This window comes from Ammospiza nelsoni, chromosome 28 (genome assembly GCF_027579445.1).
Source record: "Ammospiza nelsoni isolate bAmmNel1 chromosome 28, bAmmNel1.pri, whole genome shotgun sequence".
Classification (NCBI taxonomy): Eukaryota; Metazoa; Chordata; class Aves; order Passeriformes; family Passerellidae; genus Ammospiza; species Ammospiza nelsoni.
This window is the reverse complement of record NC_080660.1, coordinates 934826-960000: the sequence shown is the minus strand read 5'-3', so window position 1 is coordinate 960000 and position 25175 is coordinate 934826. Positions and strand designations below refer to the sequence as shown.

General features: G+C 59.8%; 2 protein-coding genes and 1 non-coding gene across 4 annotated transcripts; 1 reads left to right on the top strand and 2 right to left on the bottom strand.

Annotated features, from left to right (window-relative positions):
- Window positions 1-388: 388 nt before the first annotated feature.
- Window positions 389-17438, bottom strand: NPR1 (natriuretic peptide receptor 1). 2 transcript variants are annotated; one of them, XM_059490271.1, is made up of 21 exons: window positions 16710-17438; window positions 12360-12559; window positions 11464-11577; window positions 10544-10679; window positions 9781-9872; window positions 9555-9690; window positions 9393-9477; window positions 9194-9314; window positions 8386-8460; window positions 7954-8031; window positions 7725-7829; window positions 7500-7571; window positions 6550-6712; window positions 6314-6469; window positions 5199-5367; window positions 4393-4539; window positions 4110-4302; window positions 3131-3305; window positions 1672-1770; window positions 1214-1305; window positions 389-639 (listed from the first exon to the last, which is right to left on the bottom strand). In XM_059490271.1, the coding sequence occupies exons 1-21, from the start codon at window positions 17404-17406 to the stop codon at window positions 574-576; spliced, it is 3171 nt and encodes a 1056-aa protein (XP_059346254.1). In that variant the 5' UTR covers window positions 17407-17438; the 3' UTR covers window positions 389-573. The 2 variants fall into 2 exon arrangements, with proteins under 2 accessions (XP_059346254.1, XP_059346255.1); XM_059490272.1 differs by lacking the exon at window positions 389-639 and having other exon boundaries at window positions 1224-1408.
- Window positions 17439-18124: 686 nt separating this feature from the next.
- On the bottom strand, window positions 18125-18196 carry TRNAM-CAU (transfer RNA methionine (anticodon CAU)). Its single transcript has one exon. It is a non-coding gene; the product is annotated as a tRNA-Met (tRNA).
- Window positions 18197-18413: 217 nt separating this feature from the next.
- Window positions 18414-24636, top strand: ILF2 (interleukin enhancer binding factor 2). The gene is made up of 14 exons (XM_059490316.1): window positions 18414-18471; window positions 18948-18989; window positions 19099-19141; window positions 19874-19978; window positions 20130-20207; window positions 20705-20807; window positions 20899-20964; window positions 21741-21857; window positions 21952-22030; window positions 22969-23056; window positions 23151-23212; window positions 24003-24117; window positions 24196-24286; window positions 24373-24636. The coding sequence occupies exons 1-14, from the start codon at window positions 18467-18469 to the stop codon at window positions 24531-24533; spliced, it is 1155 nt and encodes a 384-aa protein (XP_059346299.1). The 5' UTR covers window positions 18414-18466; the 3' UTR covers window positions 24534-24636.
- The last annotated feature ends 539 nt before the right edge of the window (window positions 24637-25175 follow it).

The following is a 25175-nucleotide window of genomic DNA, read 5'->3' as shown; positions in this document are numbered from 1 at the left end:
AATCACCGGGAAACCCCTGGCAAACGCACCGGGAACCCCCAAATCACCGGGAACACACCGGGACCCTCAAAACCTCCCGGGAACCCCGAACCCAGCAGAAACCCCCCCGAGATCCCCGAGAACGCCCCCGGGAACCCCCAGAAACCTCCGGGAACCCCAAATTCACCGGGAACCCTCCCGGGACACCCCCCCCGGACTCTCCCCACCTCCCGCAGCCCCTTCGGGGACCCCCCCCAAGGAGACCCCCGGGTGCTTCCACAGCAGCTTTATTGCAAACGGGACCCCCGGTTTGGGGAGACACCCCCGGTTTGGGGGGACACTCCCGGTTTGGGGACACCCCCGGTTTGGGGCGACACCCCCGGTTTGGGGACACTCCCGGTTTGGGGACACCCCCGGTTTGGGGGGACACCCGCGGTGCCCCCTCAGGGTGTGCAGGGATTTTGGGGTGCCCCAAGCCCCCGTTGCTGGTCCCGGAGCAGGTTTCGGGGTGCAGGTTTTGGGGTGCCCCCAGCCCCCGTTCCATGGTCCCGGTGCAGGTTTTGGGGTGCAGGTTTCGGGGTGCGGATTTTGGGGTCACCCCCGCGTGCTGCTCCCCCCGCGCTCCCCCAGCAGCCAGTAGGTCCTGAGCTTGCCCTTGCCCTGGGGGGAACCCCGAGTTTGGGGGGATCCCCGAGTTTGGGAGAACCCCAGAATTTGGGGGGGGGGGATTGGGGATACGCTGGGATTTGGGGTGCGGGGGATTTGGGGGTATCCCGGGTTTGGGGGTTTGGGAGGGACTGGGGGGAGCCCGGAGTTTTGGGGGACCCCGGGGTTTGGGGTGAGTGATGGGTATTTGGGATTTGGGGGGATTTGGGGGCCCCCGGAGATTGGGGGGGGGTTGGGGGAGATTGAGGGGACCCCAAGGTTTGGGGAGGATTTGGGTTTTGGGGTGCAGGGGGGGGGGTTGGGGGGACCCCGGGGTTTGGGGGAGATTGAGGGGATTTGGGGGACCCCGGGTTACGGGTGAGGGGGGGTGAGACTTGGGGGGACCCCGGGGTTTGGGGTGGTTTTGGGGCTCTCAGGGCAGTTTTGGGGTCTCAGGGAAGTTTTGGGGTTATCAGGGCAGTTCTGGGGGGTTGGGGCAGTCTGGGGCAGTTTTGGGGTCTCAGGGCAGTTTTGGGGGTATTGGGGCAGTTTTGGGGTCTCAGGGCAGTTTTTGGGGTTCAGGCCTCACCTTCATCTCCACGTCTCCCCTCAGCTCCAGCTCGAAGCCCCCGAACTCCTCCAGCACGGCCTTGGTGACCCCCGAGATGTGGATCTTCAGGGCTGGGGGGGTGGCACCATCACTGTCCCCAAGGTGTCCCCACAGTGTCTCCAGAGTGTCCCCAGAGTGTCCCCAAGGTGACCCCCGAGATGTGGATCTTCAGGGCTGGGGGGATGGCACCCTCAGTGTCCCCAAGGTGTCCCAAAGATGTCCCCATGGTGTCCCTGTGGTGTCCCCAGGTGTCCCCGTGGTGTCTCCAGGTGTCCCCAATGTCCCCACAGTGTCCCCACAGTGTCCCGCCCCGCTCACCCTCCCCGTTGGACTCCATGCGTGACGCGGTGTTCACGGTGTCCCCGTGGTGTCCCCGTGGTGTCCCCAATGTCCCCACAGTGTCCCCAGATTGTCCCCAGGTGTCCCCAGCCGCTCACCCTCCCCGTTGGACTCCATGCGTGACGCGGTGTTCACGGTGTCCCCGAACAGGCAGTACCGCGGCATCTTCAGCCCCACCACGCCCGCGCACACCGGGCCTGGGGACACACAGAGCCCGGGGCTGTCACCTTTGAGGTGCCATTCCCGTCCCCATTTCCCCATTCCCATCCCCGTTCCTGTCCCTGTTCCTGTTCCCACCGGTGTGGATGCCGATGCGCAGCTCCATTTCCCATTTCCCATGTCCATTTCCCATGTCCATTTCCCATTCCCTTTCCCAATCCCATTCCCATTTCCCATTCCCATTTCCCATGTCCATTTCCCATTCCCTTTCCCAATCCCATTCCCATTTCCCATTCCCAAAAGCATTCCCCATTCCCAATCCCATTTCCCATTCCCATTTCCCATGTCCATTTCCCATTCCCTTTCCCAATCCCATTCCCATTTCCCATTCCCAAAAGCATTCCCCATTCCCAATCCCATTTCCCATTCCCATTCCTGTTCCCATTCCCATTTCTCCATTCCCATCCCCATCCCCATTCCCACCAGGGTGGATACCAATGCCCATTCCCCATCCCCATTTCCCAGTTCCCATTCCCATTTCCCATTCCCAATCCCATTTTTCCCATTGTTCCCGTTTTTCCCCACCGGTGTGGATGCCGATGTGCAGCTCCATCCCTGTTCCCATCCCCATTTCCATTCCCGTTTTTCCCATTGTGCCCCACCAGTGTGGATGCTGATGCCCGTTTCCCATTTCCATTCCCATCCCCATTTCCATTCCCATTCCCATTTCCCCATTCCCATTCCCATCCCCACCGGTGTGGATGCCAATGCGCAGCTCCAGGCGCTCCCGGGGCCGGTGGCAGATGCCCATTCCCCATTTCCCATTCCCGTTTTTCCCATTTTTCCTGTCCATCCCCACCGGTGTGGATGCCAATGCCCATCCCAATTCCCGTTTTCCCCGTTCCCATTCCCATTTTCCCCTTGTTCCCGTTGTTCCCGCTGGTGTGGATGCCAATGCGCAGCTCCATTTCCCATTCCCTTTCCCATTCCCATTTCCCATTTCCCATTCCCATTTCCCATGTCCATTTCCCATTCCCATTCCCATTCCCATTCCCATTCCCATTTCCCATTCCCATTCCCAATCCCGTTGTTCCCGTTGTTCCCGTTTTTCCCACCGGTGTGGATGCCGATGCACAGCTCCATTTCCCATTCCCATTCCCTTTCCCATTTCCCATTCCCTTTCCCATTCCCATTCCCATTCCCTTTCCCATTCCCATTCCCATTCCCATTCCCATTTCCCATTCCCATTCCCAATCCCGTTGTTCCCGTTGTTCCCGTTTTTCCCACCGGTGTGGATGCCGATGCACAGCTCCATTTCCCATTTCCCATTTCCACTTCCCATGTCCATTTCCCATTTCCCATTCCCATTCCCAATCCCGTTGTTCCCGTTTTTCCCACCGGTGTGGATGCCGATGCGCAGCTCCAGCCGCTCCCGGGGCCGGTGGCGGATGCGGAACGAGCGCACGGCCTCCAGCAGCGCCAGCGCCATCCGCGCCACCTCCCGCGCGTGCAGCTTCCCGTTGCGCACCGGCAGCCCCGACACCACCATGTACGCGTCGCCGATGGTCTCCACCTGCGCGGGACGGCACCGGGAATAACGGGAATACCGGGAATTCCCAAGGGAACGGCCCCGGGAATTCCGCACGGAACGACCCCGGGACAGGAAAGACCAATCCCGGGAATTTCGCGGGGAACGGCCCCGGGAATTCCCCAGGGAACGGGCCCCCGCGGGACAACGGGACAAGCACCGGGAATCCCGGGAATTCCTCAGGGTACAGCCCTGGAATTCCACAGGGAACGGCCCCGCAGGGAACGGCCCCGCGGGACAACAGGACAAGCGCCGCGAATACCGGGAATTCCTCAGGGAACAGCCCTGGAATTCCACAGGGAACAGCCCCGGGAGAGGAGGGACCAGCCCCAGGAATTCGGCAGGAACGGCCCTGGGAATTCCTCAGGGAACAGCCCTGCAGAACAACGGGAATTCCAGGAATTCCACAGGGAACGAAGGGACCAGCCCCGGCAATTCCACATGTTGAGCGTGTTGAGCGTATCCCTACCTGTCCCTAAGTGTCCCCAAGGTGTCCCCCAGGTGTCCCCCTCACCTTGTAGACATCGAAGTTGTCCATGATGGCGTCAAAGTTGGTGTAGAGGTCGTTGACCATGTCCAACACATCCCTGTGTGTCCCTACCAGTCCCTAAATGTCCCCAGGGTGTCCCCCAGGTGTCCCCCTCACCTTGTAGACGTCGAAGTTGTCGATGATGGCATCGAAGCAGGTGTAGAGGTTGTTGACCATGTCCAGCACATCCCTGCATGTCTTTACCTGTCCCTAAATGTCCCCAAGGTGTCCCCAAGGTGTCCCCCAGGTGTCCCCCTCACCTTGTAGACGTCGAAGTTGTCGATGATGGCATCGAAGCAGGTGTAGAGGTCGTTGAGCAGCGTCACCACCTGCATGGGCGTGCTCTGCGCCGAGAGCGCCGTGAAGCCCACGATGTCGCTGAAGTAGATGGTGACGCTGTCGAACGCCTCCGCCTGCACCGTCTCGCCCCTCTTGAGCTGCTCCGCCACCGAGCTGGGGACAGCGGGCATGGTCAGGGCAGGCACCACCACCCCCAGAGCCCCCCCGGGACCCCCAGATCCCCCCGGGACCCCCGGAGCTCACTGGGGCAGGATCTGGTAGAGCAGGGCCTCGGCCTTGCGCTTCTCCTCCAGGTAGGCCTGGGTGCGCTCCTCCACCAGCTCCTCCAGGTTGTTGGCGTACTGCTCCATGCGGGACAGCAGGTTGTCCAGGATGTTGGTGCTGCTCTCCCTGTGGGGAGGGGGTCAGCTCACACATGGGGACCTTTTTGGGGGTCATCTCCCACCCATGGACCCTTTTTGGGGGTCACCTGCCACCCACGGCCACTTTTCAGGGGGACCCTTTTTGGAGGTCACCTCACAGCTGGGGCTTCTTCTTGGAGATCATCTCCCAACTACAGACCCTTTTTGAGGGTCACCTCCCACATGGGTACTCCTTTTGGGGGTCACCTCCCAACCACAGACCCTTTTTGGGGGTCATCTCCCACCCATGGACTCTTTTTGGGGGTCACCTCACACCTGGGGACCCTTTTTGGGGGTCATCTCCCACCCATTGACTCTTTTTGGGGGTCACGTCCTGCCCATGGATGCTTTTGGGGGTCACCTTCCACCTGGGGAACCTTTTCAGGGGTCAACTCCCACCTGGGGACTCTTTTTGGGGTCACCTCCCACCCACAGACCATTTTAGGAGGTCACCTCCCACCCATAGACTCTTTTTTGGGGGTCATCTCCCACTTGGGACCCTTTCTGGGGGTCACCTCCCACCCCAAAGGCCTCTCTGGATGTCACCCCTCATTTGGGGACCCTTCCTTGGGGTCACTGCCCACCCAGGAACCCTTTTTGGGGGTCACCCCTCACCCGGGGACCCTTTCTGGGGGTCCCTGGTGGCACCTGTTGAACTTGCGGAGCTGGACGCGGATCTGGTTGAAGTCGGGGCGCTCCAGGACGTCCTCGGCCCAGCAGTGCTGCATCAGCTGCCCCAGCTCCTCCAGGTGGCACCCCACGTTGGCCGAGGGCCGGAAGCTCGGCCGCTCGCCGCTCTTGACCCGCTCGATGATCTCTGAGGGGACGGGGACCCGTCACCCACCGGGGCTCAACAGAGGGTCCAGGAACCCAAACGGGGGTCCAGGAACCCATCTGAGGGTCCAGGAACCCATTGGCCAGTCCAATAACTCATCAGAAGGTCCAAGAACCCATCAACAGGTCCAAAAATCCATCTATGGGTCCAAAAACCCATTTGCCAATCCAGTAGCTCATCAGCAGGTCCCAGAACCCATCAACAGGTCCAAAAACCCATCTCAGGGTCCAAGAACACATCTGTGGGCCCAAAATCCTATTGGCCAGTCCAGGAAGTCATCAGAAGGTCCCAGAACACATCAACGGGTCCAAAACCCCATCCAGGGGTCCAAGAACCAATCCCTGGGTCAAAAATCCATCAATGGGTCCAACAACCCATTGGCCAATCCAGTAGCTCATCAGCAGGTCCAAGAACCCATCTGAGGGTCCAAAACCCATCCATGGGTCCAAAATCCTATTGGCCAGTCCAGGAAGTCATCACCATGTCCAAGAACACATCAATGGTTCCAAACCACCCATCAAAACATCCAAGAATGGATCAATGGATCATCCAAGAACCCATCAATGGTTCCAAGCACCCATGAACACGTCCAAGAATGGATCATCCAAGGACCCATCAATGGATCAATGGATCATCCAAGAACCCATCCATGGTTTCAACCACCCATGAACACATTCAAGAACGAATCAATGGATCATCCAAAAACCCATCAAATCATCCAAGAGTGGATCAATGGATCATTCAAGAACACATCAACGGTTCCAACCACCAACGAACACATCCAAGAACAGATCATCCAAGACCCCATCAAAACATCCAAGAATGGATCAATGGCTCACCCAAGAACCCACCAACGCTTCCAACCACCCACAAACACCTCCAGACCTCACCACCCTCTCTGGCCACCCCTTCCCGCGTCCCCGCTGACCTTTGGGGCTGAGCTCCACGCCCTCCACGTAGAAGACGCCGCAGCGCAGCGCGATCTCCTGCAGGATGATGCCGAAGCTGTAGACGTCGCCCTTCTGCGTGCCCCGCGCCGGCGGCTCCTCCATGCGCAGCAGCTCCGGCGCCGTCCACAGCTTCTCTGCGGCACGGGGACCCCGTCAGGGACACTCTGGGGACACCTTGGGGACGTTTTTTAGGGGAGACGCGTCGGGGCCTCACTGGCGAAGAGCGCGTGGGTGTCGCCGTCGCCGTCGGGGCACGCGCGGAAGCTCTCCAGGCCGTAGTCGGTGATCTTGAGCACGAAGCGCGAGTCCACCACGCAGTTGGAGGACTTGAGGTTGCCGTGGGACACGATGACGCCGCTGTGCAGGAACTGCATCCCCTGAAAGGGCACGGGGGGATCGGGGGAGAGATGTGGGGTGGGGAGAGATGGGGGGTTTCTGTGGAAGGGGGGTTCCTGTGGGACGGGGGATTCTCATGGGGATGGGGGATTCCTGTAGGTCAGAGGATTCCTATGGGGTGGGGAGATCTGTGGGATGGGGGATTCTATGGGATGGGTGATTTCTATGGGATGGGGGATTCCTGTAGGTCAGAGGATTCCTATGGGGTGGGGAGATCTGTGGGATGGGGGATTCTATGGGATGGGGGATTCTCATGGGGATGGGGGATTCCTGTAGGTCAGAGGATTCCTACGGGATGGGGAGATCTGTGGGATGGGGGATTCTCATGGGGATGGGGGATTCCTGTAGGTCAGAGGATTCCTGTGGGATGGGGAGATCTGTGGGATGGGGGATTCTATGGGATGGGTGATTTCTATGGGATGGGGGTTCCTGTGGGGTGAAGGAGGCCTCTGGGGTGGGAGACATCTGTGGGATATGGGATCCCTGCGGGATGGGGAATTTCTATGGGATGGAGACCCCTTTAGTATGGGGGATTCCTGTAGAGTGGGGGATTTCTGTGGGATGGGGGAGATCTGTAGGATGGAGGAGAGATTTGGGGAGGGGGATCCCTATGGGACAGGGGACCCCTGTGGGATGGGGAATTTCTATGAGATGGGGGATGCCCATGGGACGGGGACCCCTTTGGGGCGGGGGATTCCTATGGGATGGGGGATTCCTATGGGATGGGGGATTCTATGGCATGGGACCCCCCAGGACCGTGCCCGGTACCTTGACGATGTCGTTGGTGAGGGAGTAGCGGAACATCCAGTCCAGGGTGATGCTCTCGTTCTCCAGGATGTCCTGGGGACGGGATGGGGGGTGAGGGGAGGGATCGGCACCGGGATCCCGGTGCTCTCCCGGCCCCGATGCAGCCCCGGCGGCTCTCGGTGCCGTTCCCAGCGCATCCTGGGAGGCTCCCGGTGCCGTCCCAGTGCCGGTGCCCGGTGCCGGTACCTGCAGGCTGCCCCGCGGGCAGTACTCGGTCAGGATGCAGATGTTGGGCGGGTCGGTGCAGGCGCCGATGAACCGCGTCAGGTGCTCGTTCTGCACGTCCCGCATCTGCCGGGGACACCGGGGACACCGGGCACGGCTGGGCGGGGGGGTCCCGCCGTGTGTCCCCACCCCATGCCCGGTGTCACCTCCCGGCGCCCGTGCCCGGTGTCCCCCCCCGGTTTTCACGTACGTGTTTGAGCTCGAACAGCACCTTGCGGGTCAGCTCGATGCGTTTGCGGTTCACGTGCTTGACGGCCACCAGGTTACCCTGCGGGGACACCGGGGTGGGGACACGGTGGCACGGTGGGGACACGGTGACGACACGGTGACACCGGGGGTGGGGACACGGTGGGGACACGGTGGGGACACGGGGACATGGTGAGGAGGGGTAGGGACACGGTGGGGACACGGGGACATGGTGAGGAGGGGTAGGGACACGGTGACACGGTGGGGACACCGAGATAGGGACACGGTCAGGACACGGTGACACCGGGATGGGGACACGGTGGGGACACCGGGATGGGGACACGGTGACACAGTTGGGGACACGGTGGGGACACCGGGGGTGGTGACACGGTGGTGACACTGTGGGAGGGGTCCCGGTGCTGTCCCCTCCCCGTACCTTGTAGTAGGCGGTCTTGGCGTACACCTGGAGCTGCCCCTCGGCCGTGAGCAGCGAGCCGTAGTTGGAGCCTCGCTGTGCCCGGGGCGGGTGCGGGGTGAGAACGGGAACCGACCCCGGGGCTCCCAGAGAGACCCGGAGGGGATGGGAGGGCCCCCAAAATCCCCGGTCCCCAAAACCCCCGGTCCCTGAGCTGTGGGGCTGTGAGGTGACCCCGGTCCCCGTTCTTCCCCCGGTCCCGTTCCCGTTCCCCACCAGTGACAGCGTCACTTTGCTTACCCGGTTCCCCCCGTTATCCCCCCGGCTTCCCCGGTCCCGTTTCCTGTTCCCCACCAGTGGCAGGGTCAGTTTGCTGCCCCGTTTCCCCCGGTCCTGGTCCCGTTTCCCCCGTTTCCCCACCAGTGGCAGGGTCAGTCTGCTGCCCCGGTTTTCCCCGTTCCCGGTCCCGTTTGCCCCGGTTTTCCCGGTTCCCCACCAGTGGTAGGGTCAGTTTGCTGCCCCGGTTTTCCCCGTTCCCGGTCCCGGTCCCCCCCGGTTTTCCCGGTTCCCCACCAGTGGCAGGGTCAGTTTGCTGCCCCGGTTTTCCCCGTTCCTGGTCCCGTTTGCCCCGGTTTTCCCGGTTCCCCACCAGTGGCAGGGTCAGTTTGCTATCCCGGTTCCCCCTGGTTTCCCCGGTTCCCCCATTCCCGTTCCCCACCAGCGACAGCGTCAGTTTGCTGCCCCGGTCCCGGTGCCGTTTCCCTCGTTCCCCCTGGTTCCTCCGGTCCCGTTCCCCCCGGTTTCCCCGGCTGCCCCCCGGTTTCCCCACCAGCGACAGCGTCATCCTGCTGCCCGCGCTCCTCAGGTGTTTCTCCAGGCTGCTCATCTGCAGATCCTCCCAGCGCACCCTCCACAGCTCCGCCGCCAGCTCCTTCTCCAGCTGCAGCTTCCTGCACCCAATTGGGGGGCTCCGTGAGACCCCTCCCCACACCCCCGAACCCCCCGGGACCCCCCAGAGCCCCCCAAACCTGCAGATGAAGAAGGAGGTGACGGTGATGGCCGCGAGCATCAGGCTCACCACCAGCGACAGCACCTCCAGCGTGGACAGCGAGGCTGCGGGGACAGGAGGGGACAATCAGCACCCGATTTGGGGGTCGGGCGGGGGTCTCGGGGCTGGGACCCCCCCTCACCTTTGCGGCAGCGCGGGTCGGTGCCCTCGAAGCCGCAGGGAGGGACATCGGGTGGCACCGAGCTGCCCGGCCAGTGGAAATCCATGCCCGGAACCATCTGGATCTCCTTGGTGGTGCCGTTGTAGTTGGCCACGATCTTTGGGGTGCAGGCGGTGGGGAGTGGGTGGGGGGAAGCCCCCAGACCCATCGCCGGGTCGGGACACCCCCCGTGGGTCTGGGGGCTCACCTGGAACTCGCCCAGCTCGGGGTCCATGTCCCACAGGGAGTAGTCGCTCTCGCGGTCGCCCTGCTCGTCGATCTTCAGGAAGCCGGTGACGCCTGGGGAGGGGGCGTGGGGGGCTTGGGGGGCCTCAAAGAGGGGGTTTGGTCCCCAAAATATCACCCTGGGAGGGGGACGGGGAGGTGACGCCTGGGGAGGGGGCGTGGGGGGCTTGGGGGGCTTCAAAGGGGGGCTCTGAGCCCCAAAATCTCACCTGGGAGTGGGGCTGGGGGGGACCCGGTCCCCAAAATCTCACCCTGGAAGGGGGACGGGATTGGGGGGGGGTGCTGGGGGGTGACACCTGGGGAGGGGGCATGGGGGGCCTCAAAGGGGGGGTCTGGTCCCCAAAATCTCACCCGGGAATGGGGCTGGGGGAGGGTCCCAGTCCCCAAAATCTCTGTCCTGGGAGGGGGACGGGGCTGGGGACAAGGACAGGATGGGGACAGGATGGGGAGGGGTCCGGGAGGGTCCCGATGGGTTCGGGAAGGTTCGGGAGGGTCCGGGTGGGACCGGGAGGGTCCGGAAGGTCCAGGAAGCTCCGGGTTGGGTTCGGGAGGGTCCGGAAGGTTCGGGAAGGTTCAGGAGGGTCCGGGAAGGTTCAGGACGGATCGGGAAGGTCCGGGAAGCTCCGGGTTGGGTTCGGGAGGGTCGGGGAAGGTTCGGGAAGGTCCGAGCAGGTCCGGGAGGGTCCAGATGGGTTCAGGAAGGTTCGGGCAGGTTCGGGTCTCACCGTAGAAGGTTCGGTTCCACATCTGGCGGGTGATGGCCGAGGCGTCGCTGACGGAGCCGCCGCGCTCCAGGGTCTCGTTGAGCGCCTGGGCCCAGAGCAGCACCCCGTCGTGGAACGCGGCGGCGATGAAATTCATCTGGGGACAGGGAATTAATGAATTCATCTGGGGACAGGGAATTAATGAATTCATCTGGGGACAGGGAATTCACGTGGGGATGTGAAATTCATGTGGGGACACGAAATTCATCTGGGGACATGAAATTAATTCATTTGGGGACACAAAATTCATCTGGACATGAAATTCATCTGGGGACACGGTGACAGCTCGAGGGGACAGGGCACAGCCGGGGGTCCCCGTCCCCAGACCCATCCTGTGTCCCCTGATAGCTCCAGATTGGTGCGGTGTCCCCCTGGTGTCCCCTCCCAGTGTCCCCCTCTGGTGTCCCAGTGTCCCCTCAGTGTCCCCATTGTCCCCTCTGTCCCCTCACCAATCCATCCTGCAGGGAGCTGTTGATTCTCCCTCTGTCCCTATTGTCCCCCCGGTGTCCCTGATGTCCCCTCAGTGTCCCCATTGTCCCCAGTGTCCCCTCAGTGTCCCCATTGTCCCCTGTGTCCCCTCAGTGTCCCCTCAGTGTCCTCATTGTCCCTGTCTCACCAATCCATCCTGCAGGGAGCTGTTGATTCTCTCCCTGTGCCCCGGTGTCCCAGTGTCCCCTCAGTGTCCCCATTGTCCCCTGTGTCCCCTCAGTGTCCCCTCAGTGTCCCTGTCTCACCAATCCATCCTGCAGGGAGCTGTTGAATCTCTCCCTGTGCCCCGGTGTCCCAGTGTCCCCTCAGTGTCCCCAGTGTCCCCTCAGTGTCCCCATTGTCCCCATTGTCCCCAGTGTCCCCTCAGTGTCCCCTCAGTGTCCCTGTCTCACCAGTCCATCCTGCAGGGAGCTGTTGAATCTCTCCCGGGCCTCCCGGTGCAGCCTCTGCAGGAACGGTCGGTACTCGGCGTTCTGCGGCTCCGCGTACGTGATGATGGTCACGGCCTGGGGGGGACACGGGGACAGGGCTGGGCACACCTGGGGGTGCCCCGTGCCCACCTGGGCGTCCCTGTACCCACCTGGGCCTGACCTTGCCCTCCCTGCTGTGTCCCTGTGCCCACCTGGAACCATCTGTGCCCACCTGGCTGTGGCCCTGTGCCCACCTGGAACCATCTGTGCCCACCTGGCTGTGTCCCTGTGCCCACCTGGAACCATCTGTGCCCACCTGGCTGTGGCCCTGTGCCCACCTGGAACCATCTGTGCCCACCTGGCTGTGTCCCTGCTCACTTGGCCGTGTCCCTGCCCATCTAGTTGTGTCCCCGTGCCCACCTGGGCGGGCCGTGCTCACCTCCGCGTGTCGCCGTGCCCACCTGGGTGTCTCTGCCCACCTGGCTGTGCCCCCCGCTCACCTGGCCATGTTCCTGCCCACCTGGGCATTTCCTGCCCACCTGGGTGTATCCACGTGCCCACCTCTCCGTGCCCACCTGGCCATGCCCCCTGCCCACCTGGGGCCACCTTTGCCCGCCTGGAACCATCTGTGCCCACCTGGCCGTGCCCCCCCCCGTGCTCACCTGTCCATGTCTCTACCCTCCTGGGCATTTCCACGCTCACCTGGCCGTGTCTCTTCTCACCTGGGGCCATCAGTGCCCACCTGGATGCACTCCCTGTGCACCTGGCCGTGTCCCTGCGCACGCCCGGGCATCCCCCTGCCCACCTGGGGCCATCTGTGCCCACCTGAGTGCGTCCCTGCCCACCTGTCGCCGTCGGTGCCCCCTCCCGGCGCTCACCTGGAAGGCTCGGCGGGCTCGGGCATCGTCGCTGTCCCCGCGTTTCCAGGGCCGTTGCGGCTCGGGGAAGCCCCGGCCCTGCAGGCTCGCCCCGAAGGTGTCGATGTAGAAAAAGGCGAAATCGCCGCCCGTGAGCCCCGCGCGCTCCGCCTGCAGCAGCAGCGCCCGCAGCGTGTCCGGGGAGCAGCACAGGTACACCACTGTGGGGGGGACACGGCACTGAGACCCCCCCCAAATACAGCCCTGAGACCCCCCCCCAAATACAGCACTGAGACCCCCCCCAAATACAGCCCTGAGACCCCCACCCAAATACAGCACTGAGACCCCCACCCAAATACAGCACTGAGACCCCTGCCCCAAATACAGCACTGAGACCCCCACCCAAATACAGCCCTGAGACCCCTGCCCCAAATACAGCCCTGAGACCCCCCCCAAATACAGCACTGAGACCCCCACCCAAATACAGCCCTGAGACCCCCACCCAAATACAGCACTGAGACCCCCACCCAAATACAGCACTGAGACCCCCCCCAAATACAGCCCTGAGACCCCCACCCAAATACAGCCCTGAGACCCCTGCCCCAAATACAGCCCTGAGACCCCCACCCAAATACAGCACTGAGACCCCCACCCAAAATACAGCCCTGAGACCCCTGCCCCAAATACAGCCCTGAGACCCCTGCCCCAAATACAGCCCTGAGCCCCCCACCCAAATCCTGGGGGTCCCGGGTTATTTGGGGACACAGCCCCGCCTGCAGCAGCAGCGCCCGCAGCGTGTCCGGGGAACAGCACAGGTACACCACTGTGGGGAGGGGGATGGCACTGAGACCCCCCCCCAAATACAGCCCTGAGACCCCTGCCCCAAATACAGCACTGAGACCCCCACCCAAATCCGGGGGATCCCGGGTTATTGGGGGACAGAGCTCTTGGAGGGGGGACAGCCCCGAGACCCCCACCCAAATCATGGAGTTCCAGGTCATTGGGAGACACAGCCCTGAAACCCCCAACACCCCTGGAGACCCCAGCCCCACATCCCGGGGGTCCCTGATTGCTGTGTGACACAGCCCCGAGACCCCCAACCCAATCCCAGGGTCCCGAGTTATTGGGGGACACAGCCCCGAGACCCCATGGGAGACCCCTGGAGACCCCAGCCCCAATCCCGGGGGTCTCTGGTTATTGTGTGACACAGCCCCGAGACCCCATGGGAGACCCCTGGAGACCCCAGCCCCAGTCTTGGGGGTCTCTCATTATAGTGTGACACAGCCCCGAGACCCCCACCCAAATCCCGGGGGTCCCTGGTGTGGGGGTCCCGCCCCCCGCGCCCTGCCCGGCGCTGTCCCGGGCGCAGCCCCGGTGCCGTTTCCTGTTTTCCCGACTCCGTTTCCTCCTCGCCGCGGCCCTGACGGATTCCCGGCGGCTCCGTGACCCCGGGGGCCCCTCCGGCCGTGCCCGCCCCGGGGGAGCCGAGATTCACCCGCGGGACCGAGCCCGCGCCGAGCGAGCCCGGGATCCCGGTGCCCCCCGGTGCCCCCCGGTGCCCCCCGGTGCCTCCCGGTGAAACTCGGGGTTCCCGGCGCCTCCCTGGGGATCCCGGTGCCCTCGGGGTTGGTGACAACGCCCGGAGATTTGTGGGGACACCGCGGTGGGTGGGGAGGGGTCCGCGGTGGGGCAGGGGCAGTGTTGGGGGGTGGGATATGGGGGTATGGGGGGATGGCTGGGGTGGGCTGTGGGCAGGCGTGGACAGCCATGAAAAACCATAAAAAAAACATGAAAAAAACCATGAAAAAAAAGGAACAGCCATGGACAGGCATGGACAACCATGAAAAACCATGGACAACTGTGAACAACCATGTGCAGCCATGAAAAACCATGAACAGCCATGGACAGGCATGAACAGCTGTGTGCTGCCATGAGCAACCATGTGCAGCCATGAAAAACCATGAACAGCCATGAACAGCCATGGACAGGCATGAACAGCCGTGTGCTACCATGAACAGCCGTGAACAACTGTGTACAACCATGAAAAACAATGTACAGGCATGAACAGCCATGAACAGCTGTGTGCAGGCATGAAAAACCTCAAACAACTGTGGACAACCATGAAAAACCATAAAAAACCCATAAAAAACCATGAACAGCCATGGACAACCACGTGCCGCCGTGAACAACTGTGAACAACCATGAACAGGCATGAAAAACCACGTACAGGCATGAACAACCAGGAACAATCATGAAAAACCACGAACAGCCATGAACAATCATGGACAACCACGGACAGGCATGAACAACTGTGAGCAACCATGAAGAGCCATGAACAAGCATGTACAGGCATGAACAGCCACAAACAGCCATGGACTACCACGTTCAGGCATGAACAGCCAGGAACAATCATGAACAACCGTGAACAGCCATGAACAACTGTGTTCAGGCATGAACAACCGGGAACAACCATGAACAGGCATCAACAACCATGAACAGCCATGAAGGGCCATGAACAGCCATGAAGAGCCATGAACAGCCATGAAGAACTCTGAACAAACATGTACAGGGATGAACAGCCATGAACAACCGTGTGCTGCCATGAACAACTGTGAGCAACTGTGTACAGGCATGAACAGCCATAAACAAACATGAACAGCAGTGAACAACCATGAACAACCCTGTACAGCCATGAACAACCGTGTGCTACCAGGTATGACTGTGAACAACCACGAACAGGCATGAACAACCATGAACAACTGTGTGCTACCATCAACAAGCACGTACAACCATGAACAGCTGTGAACAAGCATGAACAACCATAAAAAACCCCATGAACAGCCATGAACAACTGTGAACAACCATGTACAGGCATGAACAGCCATGTGCTACCATGAACAACCGTGTACAGGTATGAAAAACCTTAAGCAACCATGAGCAGCCATGAACAGCCATGTACAGGCATGAACAACCGTGAACAACCATGAACAGCCGTGAAAAACCATGTACAGGCATGAACAACCAGGAACAACCATGAACAACTGTGAACAGCCATGAACAACCATGAACAGGCATGAACAACAGTGTGTTACCATGAACAACTGTGAACAACCATGAACAGCCATGAACAACTGTGTATAGCCATGAACAGCCACGTACAGCCGTGTACAACCGTGCACAATCGTGAACAGCCATGTAAAACCACGAACAGCCATGAACAGCCATGAACAGCCATGAACAGCCATGAACAGCCATGTAAAACCACGAACAGCCATGAACAGCCATGAAGTCCCCATGCAGAGCTCAGCACAGCCCTGTCTGCCCACGGAAACCTCGGCACAGCCGTGAATAACCCTGAAATCCCCGCGTGAAACCGGGCACAGCTGGGCACAGCTGCCAGCGCCCCCATACAGCTGTGCCCAGCTGTGTCAGCCACCCGTGAACAGCCACAAACCCCCCTGTGAGGCCGGGCACAGCCGGGCACAGCCGGGCACAGCCCGGGCTGGCTGTTGTGAACACCCCTGTAAAGTTGGGCACAGCCATGTATGGCCATGAACAACACCCCGGGCACAGCGCAGCGTGCCAAGGCTGGCACAGCCACGGGCACCGCTGTGGGGCTGGGCACTGCCCTATGGGGCCGGGCACTCCCCCGTGGGGCTGGGCACTGCCCTATGGGGCTGGGCAGTTCTGTATGGGGCCGGGCACTCCCCCGTGGGGCTGGGCACTCCTGTATGGGGCTGGGTACACCCTTGTGGGGCCGGGCACTGCCCAGTGGGGCTGGGCACTCCTGTATGGGGCCGGGCACTCCCTTGTACGGCTGTGTACTCCTATTTGGGGCTGTTCCCTCCTCCATAGGGGCTGGGCACACCCCAGTGGGGCCATGCAATCCTATATGGGGCTCTGTGCTCCTCTGTGGGGCTGTTCACTCCTCTGTGGTCTGGGCACTCTCTTGTAGGGCCAGTCACTCCTCTATAGGGCTCTGAACTCCTCTATGGGGTTGGGCACTCCCGCATGGGGCCATTCCCTCCTCTATGGGGCCGGGCACACCCTGTGCACTCCTATATGGGGCTGGGCACTGCCGTGTGGGGCTCTGAACTCCTCTATGGGGCCGTGTACACCCCAGTGGGGCCGTGCACTCTATGGGGCCGTTCCCTCCTCTATGGGGCTGTGCACTCCTCTATGGGGCCGTTCCCTCCTCTATGGGGCCGTGCCCACCCCAGTGGGGCTGTGCACTCCTCTATGGGGCCGTTCCCTCCTCTATGGGGCCGTGACCCCCCCCCAGCGCCGCCGCACCCGCCCCATCCCCATCCCCATCCCCATCCCCATCCCCATCCCCATCCCCGCCCGCCCCACGGCTGTGCCCGCGCTCACCGCGCCCCTTCGCCTTGATCTCGTGGATGATGAAGGAGAAGTTGCCGCCGTCGCGGAACACCACGTCCATGACCGTGAGGTTGCGCACGGTGGGCAGCTGCACGTACAGACCCTCGGCGGCGAAGTAATAGGGCCGGTCCCCCGCGGGCTCGTCCGAGTACACGAGCAGCGCCCGCCGCGTCCAGTTGAAGCGCCGGTGCAGCCGCACCCCCAGCTCGCCCAGTTTGCGGTGGCTGGGACCGGCGCGGGTGGTCAGACGGAACTCCTCGCTCTTGTCGTCGAACCCGTGAGCCTCGGCCCCCGCCGTGACCAGCGGCAGCTGCCAGTGCCCGGTGAAGCGAGCCACGGGAGCGGCGGAGTAGACGCAGCCCGGCCCGAGGAAGGCGGCGGGGCGGTGGGCGAGCCACAGGTCCACGGCCACGAGCGGCGCGGCCATTTCGGAGCAGACCCCGTGGCGGTCCTCGCTGTCGCCGAACACCCAGCGCACGGTGAAACCGGGCAGCAGGTCCCGCCGGGCGTTGACGGCGGCGGCGGCCAGGCTGACGGCGGGACCCACGCGCGGCCAAGCCCACGGGTAGGTGAGGTTGCGGCGGGGCAGGACCACGGCGAGGGTCAGCGGGAGCGCCGGGGCCGCCGTGGCCGCCGCCGCTACCGGGGCCAGCAGCGGGGCCAGCAGCGGGGCCAGCACGGCCAGCATCGCCCACGGAGCGAGAGTGGCGGCGTTCGCGACCCCCCCGCGGCGGGGCTGAGCCCTGGCTCGCCGCCCCCACTGGTGACACAAAGGGCTGTTATCATTAACTCCTTCCTGCCCGTGCCACCCTCCCGTCCGAGCGGCGTTCCGGCCGGGATCGGAGGGGTGGGGACATGGGGACATTGCCACCCGTGCGGTGTGGAGGGATTTGTCCCGCTCCGGTCTCACCCAGGTCACGCGTGGGGCGATGAGAGCCGAGAACCTCATTAGGGTGCGGGGACATCGCGACCCACGGGCTGTCCCTACCCAGCTTTCGCTTCGCTTTGGGGGTTTTGGGGAACCCGGAGGGGCTCGGACACCTCTGGTCCCGCACATCCGTGGGAGGTTCGGCCCCACGGAGGGGTCACGGCAGCCCCGTGGCAGTGCGGGGGTGACACCGGGGGTGACGCTCGGGGGTTGCGCGGCGCTGGCAGCGCTCGGGGGGACACGGGAAGAGGTTGGGGACACGCACGGGGGGACGCGCGCAATGGTTCGGCGGCGTCTCGTTTATCAGTGTCACGAGTGGGGTAACACCCGTGACACCCGTAACCCCACGCAGCTGCCGGCTCTCCAGCAGGCCAGACAAGCCTGGGCGGGCATGAGGGAAGCGTTAAGAATCCAACGCAGCAAATAAAAAAAATAATAACTGGCAAAACAAATATCGCGTGGAAGGAAAAAGTTATGCTAGCAGAGGATGGTTTCGATCCATCGACCTCTGGGTTATGGGCCCAGCACGCTCCCGCTGCGCCACTCTGCTGCTGCGTGCGTGACTGTGCCGCGCCCTTTATACCCGCGGCGCGCGAGCTCCATTCATGAGTTCCGCGCCCCCTCCAGCGGCCGCCCCAGCGCGCGCCGCCATTGGCCGCCTCTCGCTCTGATTGACGCGCCGCCTCACCAATGGCTGCTGGAGAAGCGCCCGCCAGGGGCGGGATGAGGGAGAGCGGCGGCCAATGAGCGGGCGGGTTGCTGCGGGGTCTGCGAGCGGCGTTTCATTGTCGGGAACGGCGGCGGCGGCGGCGGCGGCGACATGAGGTGGGACCGGGGGATACCGGGGGGACACCGGCACCGAGACCGGGGGGATACCGGGACTGGGGGAGGAAGGGGGGAAGTGGAGGGAGAACCGGGACTGGGGGGATCACGGGGACCGTGGGGGGACGGGCACCGGCAGAGACCGGGACTGGGGGGCCGCAGGAGCGGGGGGAAACGGGAGCGGGGTGGGGAACGGGGCGAACCAAGGGGAAGCGGGGATGGGGGAGAGCAGCACCGAAACCGGGAGGGGACCGGGAATGGACCGGGGAGCACCGGGAGGGGCGGGACCAAAGGGAACCGGGGATGGGGGAGAGCAGCACCGAAACCGGGGGTGGGCGGGCCCTTAAAGGGACCGGGAATGGACCGGGGGAGGGACCGGGGAGCACCGGGAGGGGCAGAACCGGGACCGGAGGATCGCTGCCGGTGCTCGGTTCCCTCACTCAGCGCCGCTCCCGTTCTCTCTCTCTCTCTCCCCGCAGGGGCGATCGAGGCCGCGGCCGCGGCGGCCGCTTCGGTTCCAGGCGAGTCCCGGGACGGCTCCGGTGCTGCTGTGGGACCGGGCCGGTCCCGAGGGGCGGGAGGGGTCCCGGGGGCTCCGGGAGTCACTTCGGGATTTTTTATCCTCTGTAGGTTCCGGCCCTTTGTGCCCCACATCCCCTTCGACTTCTATGTGGTGAGTAACACCGGGAATTAACGGGATCTAATGGGATTTACCGGGAATTTTCTGGGATTTTTCTGGGATTTTTCCATGGTTAACGATGCCCCCAAGCCCGGATTTCTGGGGTTTGGGTTGAAATAAATAAATTCCCTAAAAATGCTGTGGTTTGGTGAAAAACCCCGCATTTAGAGGGTTTTGATGTTGTTGGGAACGGGAAAATGGGAGGAAAAATGTGACAAATCACTCCAGGACTGGGGATTTTAACAGGTAAAATTTTGCATTGTAAAAGGTAAAATATGGCATTTTAACAGGGAAAGTTTGGGACTGTAACAGGTAAATTTTGGGATTGTGACAGATAAAATTTGGGATTGTAAGAGGTCAAAATGGGGATTTTAAGAGGCAAAGTTTGGGATTCTGACAGATAAAGTTTGGGATTGTAAGAGGTAAAATTTGAGATTTTGCCAGGTAAATTTTGAGATTGTGCCAAGCAAATTTTGGGATTGTCACAGGTAAAATTTGGGATTTTAACAGGTAAATTTTGGGATTTTAATAGGTAAAATCTGGGATTAAATTTAACAAAGCATCTCCTGGGGCTGTGAGGGCGAATTCCGTGAATCCCAGCTGGGAATTGTGTCCTGTTTCAGTGTGAGATGGAATTCCCTGAATTCCAGGTGGGAATTTTGTCCCATTTCAGTGTGAAATGGAATTCCATGAATTGGGAAAATGGGAATTTTGTCCTTTTCTCAGTGTGAGATGGCTTTTCCCCGAGTCAAGCCCGCTGCAGATGAGACGGCGTTCAGCGAGGCGCTGCTCAAGAGGAACCAGGACCTGGCTCCCACTGCTGCTGAGCAGGTGCTGGGCCCAAAAAAAACCCAAAAATCCCCAAAATTTGGGGTTTGGGGAGTCCAAACTTCCTCAGGAATGACCTAAAAATGAATTTTTGGGGAATTTGTGCTCTGTAAATGGGATTATTCCTGGGTAATTTTGTCCCGTTCCTTTCCAGGCTTCCATCCTGTCCCTGGTGACCAAGATCAACAACGTCATCGACAATTTAATTGTGGCTCCGGGAACGTTCGAGGTGGTGAGTGCAGAATTTGGGGAAACAGCTCCAAGGTGGTGGGAATGGGAAATGCTCCTGGCCCAGCGTGGCTTAAGGCTCGATGCTGAGCCCCCAAACGTGGATTTTGGGTTGAATTTTTGGGATTTTTGGTTTCTTTTCCCCCAGCAAATCGAGGAGGTTCGCCAGGTGGGCTCCTCCAAGAACCCACAATGGGTTAAGCCTCAATGCTGAGCAACCAAATGTGGATTTCGAGTTGAATTTTGGGGATTCTGGGTTGAATGTTTGAGGATTTTGGGTTGAATTTTTGGGATTTTGGTTTCTTTTCCCCCAGCAAATCGAGGAGGTTCGCCAGGTGGGCTCCTACAAGAACCCACAATGGGTTAAGCCTCAATGCTGAGTGACCAAATGTGGATTTCGGGTTGAATTTTGGGGATTCTGGGTTGAATTTCGGGGATTTTGGGTTGAATGTTTGAGGATTTTGGGTTGAATTTTTGGGATTTTGGTTTCTTTTCCCCCAGCAAATCGAGGAGGTTCGCCAGGTGGGCTCCTACAAGAAGGGCACGATGACCACGGGGCACAACGTGGCAGACCTGGTGGTGATCCTGAAGATCCTGCCCACTTGTGAGTGCCACCTGGGCAGGGTCACAGCCACCTTTGGGTGCCAGGCCTTCCTCTAGCCCTCCTCCTCCTCATTTTCCTCTCCTTTTCCCAGTGGAAGCTGTGGCAGCCTTGGGGAACAAGGTGGTGGAGAGCCTGAGAGCCCAGGACCCCAGCGAAGGTGAGGCCTGATTTTTAAAATTTTTTAAAAATATTTTTTAATATTTTTTAAAGATTTTTTAAGATTTTTTAAGATTTTTAAAAGATCTTTTAAGATTTTTTAAGCCTTCTGATGTTGACATTTTTGTAGCAAACTTTCTCACACACTTTCTGTAAATAATTCACGGTTTTGCATTCCTTTATGGAAGAGGGGAAATTTGATGGACTGTTGGTTTGTCCAGTGTCATTGGAGAGGTGGTACTGTCACCCTCCAATCCACTGTCACTTTTGGAAAACTAGTAATATTTTGGGATTGTAACAGGTAAAATTTGGGATTGTAACAGGTAAATTTTGAGATTGTAAGAGGTAAAATTTGGGATTGTAATACGTAAATTTTGGGATTGTAATATGTAAATTTTGGGATTGTAAGAGGTAAATTTTGGGATTTTGACAAGTAAATTTTGGTACTGTCACAGGTAAATGTTGACATTGTGACAGGTAAATTTTGGGATTGTAACAGGCAAATTTGTTATTGTCACAGGTAAGATTTGAGATTGTAACAGGTAAACGTTTGGATTGTAACACATAAATTTTGGGATTCTGGCAGGTAAATTTTGGCATCAGAATCTATTTTCTGGAGTCAGAAATTAAACTTCCATTTTTCCTTACCTTCAGAGCAGCGCTGTGTGCGCTTGTTGCATGTCCTGCAGCGACAAGTCCACACCCTGGAGTGCTCCTGGCTGTGCTCCATGGCCATTCCTGGTTTCTCCAGACACAATTCCTGCTCTTTCCCCGCAGTGCTGACCATGCTGACCAACGAGACCGGCTTTGAGATCAGCTCTGCGGACGCCACGGTGAAGATCCTGATCACCACGGTGCCGCCCAACCTGCGCAAGCTGGACCCGGAGCTGCACCGTGGGTACCCAGCCCTGCTCCCTCCTTGGGGTGCCCAGGGGGGACTGGGAGCACTGGGAGCACTGGGAACACTGGGGGTTTGTGCTCCTTGCAGTGGACATCAAGGTGCTGCAGAGCGCCCTGGCCGCCATCCGGCACGCGCGGTGGTTCGAGGAGAACGCGTCGCAGTCCACGTGAGTGAGGGGTGGGATGAGGATGGATCATGGGGATGGGGCTGAATCCTCAGTCTGGGTCTGAATCCTCAGTGTGGGTACAGATCCTTGTTCTGGGTCTGAATCCTCCTTCTGGGTCCAGATCCTCAGTCTGGTTACAGATCCTCCTTCTGGGTCCAGATCTTCAGTCTGGGTCTGGATCCTCAGGCTGGGTCCAGATCCTAAATCTGGGTCCAGATCTTCAGTCTGGGTCCAGATCCTCCTTCTGGGTCCAGATCTTCAGTCTGGGTCTGGATCCTCAGGCTGGGTCTGAATCCTCAATCTGGGTCCAGATCTTCAGTCTGGTTACAGATCCTCCTTCTGGGTCCAGATCTTCAGTCTGGGTCCAGATCCTCCTTCTGGATCCAGATCCTCAATCTGGATTCAGATTCTTGTTCTGGGTCTGAATCCTCAATCTGGGTCCAGATCTTAGTTATGGGTCCAGATCTTCATCCTTGTTCTGGATCCAAATCTTCAATCTGGGTCCAGATCTTAGTTCTGGGTCTGAATCTTCAAACTATGATTTGGATTCTCCTTCTGGATCCAAATCATAGTTCTGGGTCCAGATCCTCCTTCTGGGTCTGGATCCTCAGTCTGGGTCCAGATCATCAATCTGGGTCCAGATCCTCCTGGATCTGAATTCTCAGTGTGGGTCTGAACCCTCCTGTTGAGTCCAGATCTTAGTTCTGGGTCCAGATTCTCAATGTGGGTCTGAATCCAGATCCTCCTTCTGGATCCTAATCCGAGTTCAGAATCCAAATCCTGGTTCTAGATCCTAAACCTGGTTCTAGATACCAATCCTTGTTCTGATTCCAGATGCTGATTCTGGGTCCAGATCCTCAATCTGGATCCCAGTCCCATTCCCAAGATCACAGAGCAGTTCCTGGCGTGGGCCTGACCCTGCTCCTGCCTCTCTCCAGGGTGAAGGTTCTGATCCGGCTGCTCAAGGACCTGAGGATTCGCTTCCCCGGCTTCGAACCGCTCACACCCTGGATCCTGGACCTGCTGGTGGGGTCACTGATGTGGTGATGATGATCCTGATCCTGATCCTGGTCCCAACAGGAGCTGGAAATCTCCTAATTCCTGTTCCTTCCCTCTGCAGGGTCACTATGCCGTGATGAACAACCCCACCCGGCAGCCCCTGGCCCTCAACATCGCCTACAGGTCTGTGGGGTTTCCATTCCACAAATTCCCCTTGTGGGATAAAAGCATTTTTCCTTATAAAACCATTGGAATATCACGGGAGATAAACCCAGCTGGGATTTCCTTGTGGTGTTTTCCCTTTGTGGTTCCATTTTCCCGACAAAACCATTGGAACCTCATGGGCTGACTGGGGGATAAATCCAGCTCTGGTGTTTTCCCTTTTTGGATTCATTTTCCTGATAAAACCACTGGAATCTCATGGAATGTCTGGGAGATAAACCCATCTCCTCCATCAGGGATTTCCTGGCGCTGTTTTCCCTTTGTGGCTCCATTTTCCTTATAAAACCGCTGGAATCTCGCAGGCTGGGATTTCCTGGTGGTTTTCCCTTTGTGGCTCCATTTTCCTCAGAAAACCACTGGAATCTCACGGGAGACAAACCCATCTCCTCCATCAGGGATTTCCTGGGCTGTTTTTTCCTGAAATGATCCATTTTCCCAACAAAACCGCTGGAATCTCATGAGCTGACTGGGAGACAAACCCATCTCCTCCATCAGGGATTTCCTGGGCTGTTTTTTCCTGAAATGATCCATTTTCCCAACAAAACTGCTGGAATCTCATGGGAGACAAACCCATCTCCTCCATCAGGGATTTCCTGGGCTGTTTTTTTCCTGAAATGATCCATTTTCCCAACAAAACCGCTGGAATCTCATGAGCTGACTGGGAGACAAACCATCTCCTCCATCAGGGATTTCCTGGGCTGTTTTTTCCTGGAATGACCCATTTTTCACCCCGATTTCCCCCGTTTTGCAGGCGCTGCCTGCAGATCCTGGCGGCCGGGCTCTTCCTGCCCGGCTCCGTGGGCATCACGGACCCGTGCGAGAGCGGCAACTTCCGCGTGCACACGGTGATGACGCTGGAGCAGCAGGTCAGGAGGGGACCCCAAAAGGCCAGGGGACACTTCTGGGGGGTCTCTGTCCTCACATTGTGCCCTCCTCATCACCAGGACATGGTGTGCTACACCGCGCAGACCCTCGTGCGCATCCTGAGCCATGGAGGATACAGGAAGATCCTGGGGCAGGAGGGTGATGCCAGCTGTGAGTTTGGGGTTTGGGGGGGTGTCAGGGTGGGCACGGGGTTGGCGTCACCTCGAGGAGGTGCCCAGCGTCACCTCCTGGGGCAGACCTGGCCTCTGAGATGTCCACGTGGGACGGGGTGATTGTCACGCCGTCGGAGAAGGCGTATGAGAAACCGCCGGAGAAGAAGGAAGGGGAGGAAGAGGAGGAGAACCAGGAGGAGCCGGCGGCCGGGGAGGAAGAGGAGAGCATGGAGACGCAGGAGTGACACCTGTGGCAGCTGCAGCAGGTGAGGGGACACAGCCCAGTGTCCCTGTGCCCTGTCCCTGTTTTTTACTTGCACATTAAAGTGTTCCCCCATTTCCAGCGTGTGCTGTGTGCTCAGGTGTGTGTGGGACAGGTGGGAGTGAGGCAGGTGGAGAAGCAGGAGAAGGATCCAGAACTTGAAGGAAACACCTGGGGGTGTCCAGACCCCAATTGGGGGTGTCCAAACTTCACCTGGCTTCCCAAATTCCACCTGGGGGTGTCCAAATCCCACCTGAGCCTCCCAAATTCCACCTGGGGGTGTCCAAATCCAACCTGGAAGTGCTCAGACCCCATTTGTGCCTCCCAAACCCCACCTGGGCCTCCCAAATCCAACCTGGGAGTGTTCCAAATCCAACCTGGAGGTGTCCAGACCCCACCTGTGCCTCCCAAATCCAACCTGGTGGTGCCGAGACCCCACCTGGGCTTCCCAAATTTCACCTGGAGGTGCCCAAACCCCACCTGAGCATCCCAAATTCCACCTGGGAATGTTCTAAATCCAACCTGGAGGTGCCCAGACCCCACTTGGGGCCTCTCAAATTCCACCTGGGGTGTCCAAATCCCACCTGTGCTTTCCAAATTCCACCTGAGCCTCCCAAATTCCACC

What these genes read in the sequence shown, in the direction of transcription:
- NPR1 (XM_059490271.1), bottom strand. Translation starts at nt 17,406, where the DNA reads ATGCTGGCCGTGCTGGCCCCGCTGCTGGCCCCGCTGCTGGCCCCGGTA. An exon ending in GCAGGATGACGCTGTCGCTG is followed by an intron (nt 8,461 to 9,193) that starts GTGGGGAAACCG and finishes CCCCGGGCACAG; the next exon opens with CGAGGCTCCAACTACGGCTC. An exon ending in ACAACTTCGACGTCTACAAG is followed by an intron (nt 3,306 to 4,109) that starts GTGAGGGGGACA and finishes CGTCCCGCGCAG; the next exon opens with GTGGAGACCATCGGCGACGC.
- ILF2 (XM_059490316.1), top strand. An exon ending in CTCCGGGAACGTTCGAGGTG is followed by an intron (nt 20,208 to 20,704) that starts GTGAGTGCAGAA and finishes CTTTTCCCCCAG; the next exon opens with CAAATCGAGGAGGTTCGCCA. An exon ending in GCCCTCAACATCGCCTACAG is followed by an intron (nt 23,213 to 24,002) that starts GTCTGTGGGGTT and finishes CCCGTTTTGCAG; the next exon opens with GCGCTGCCTGCAGATCCTGG.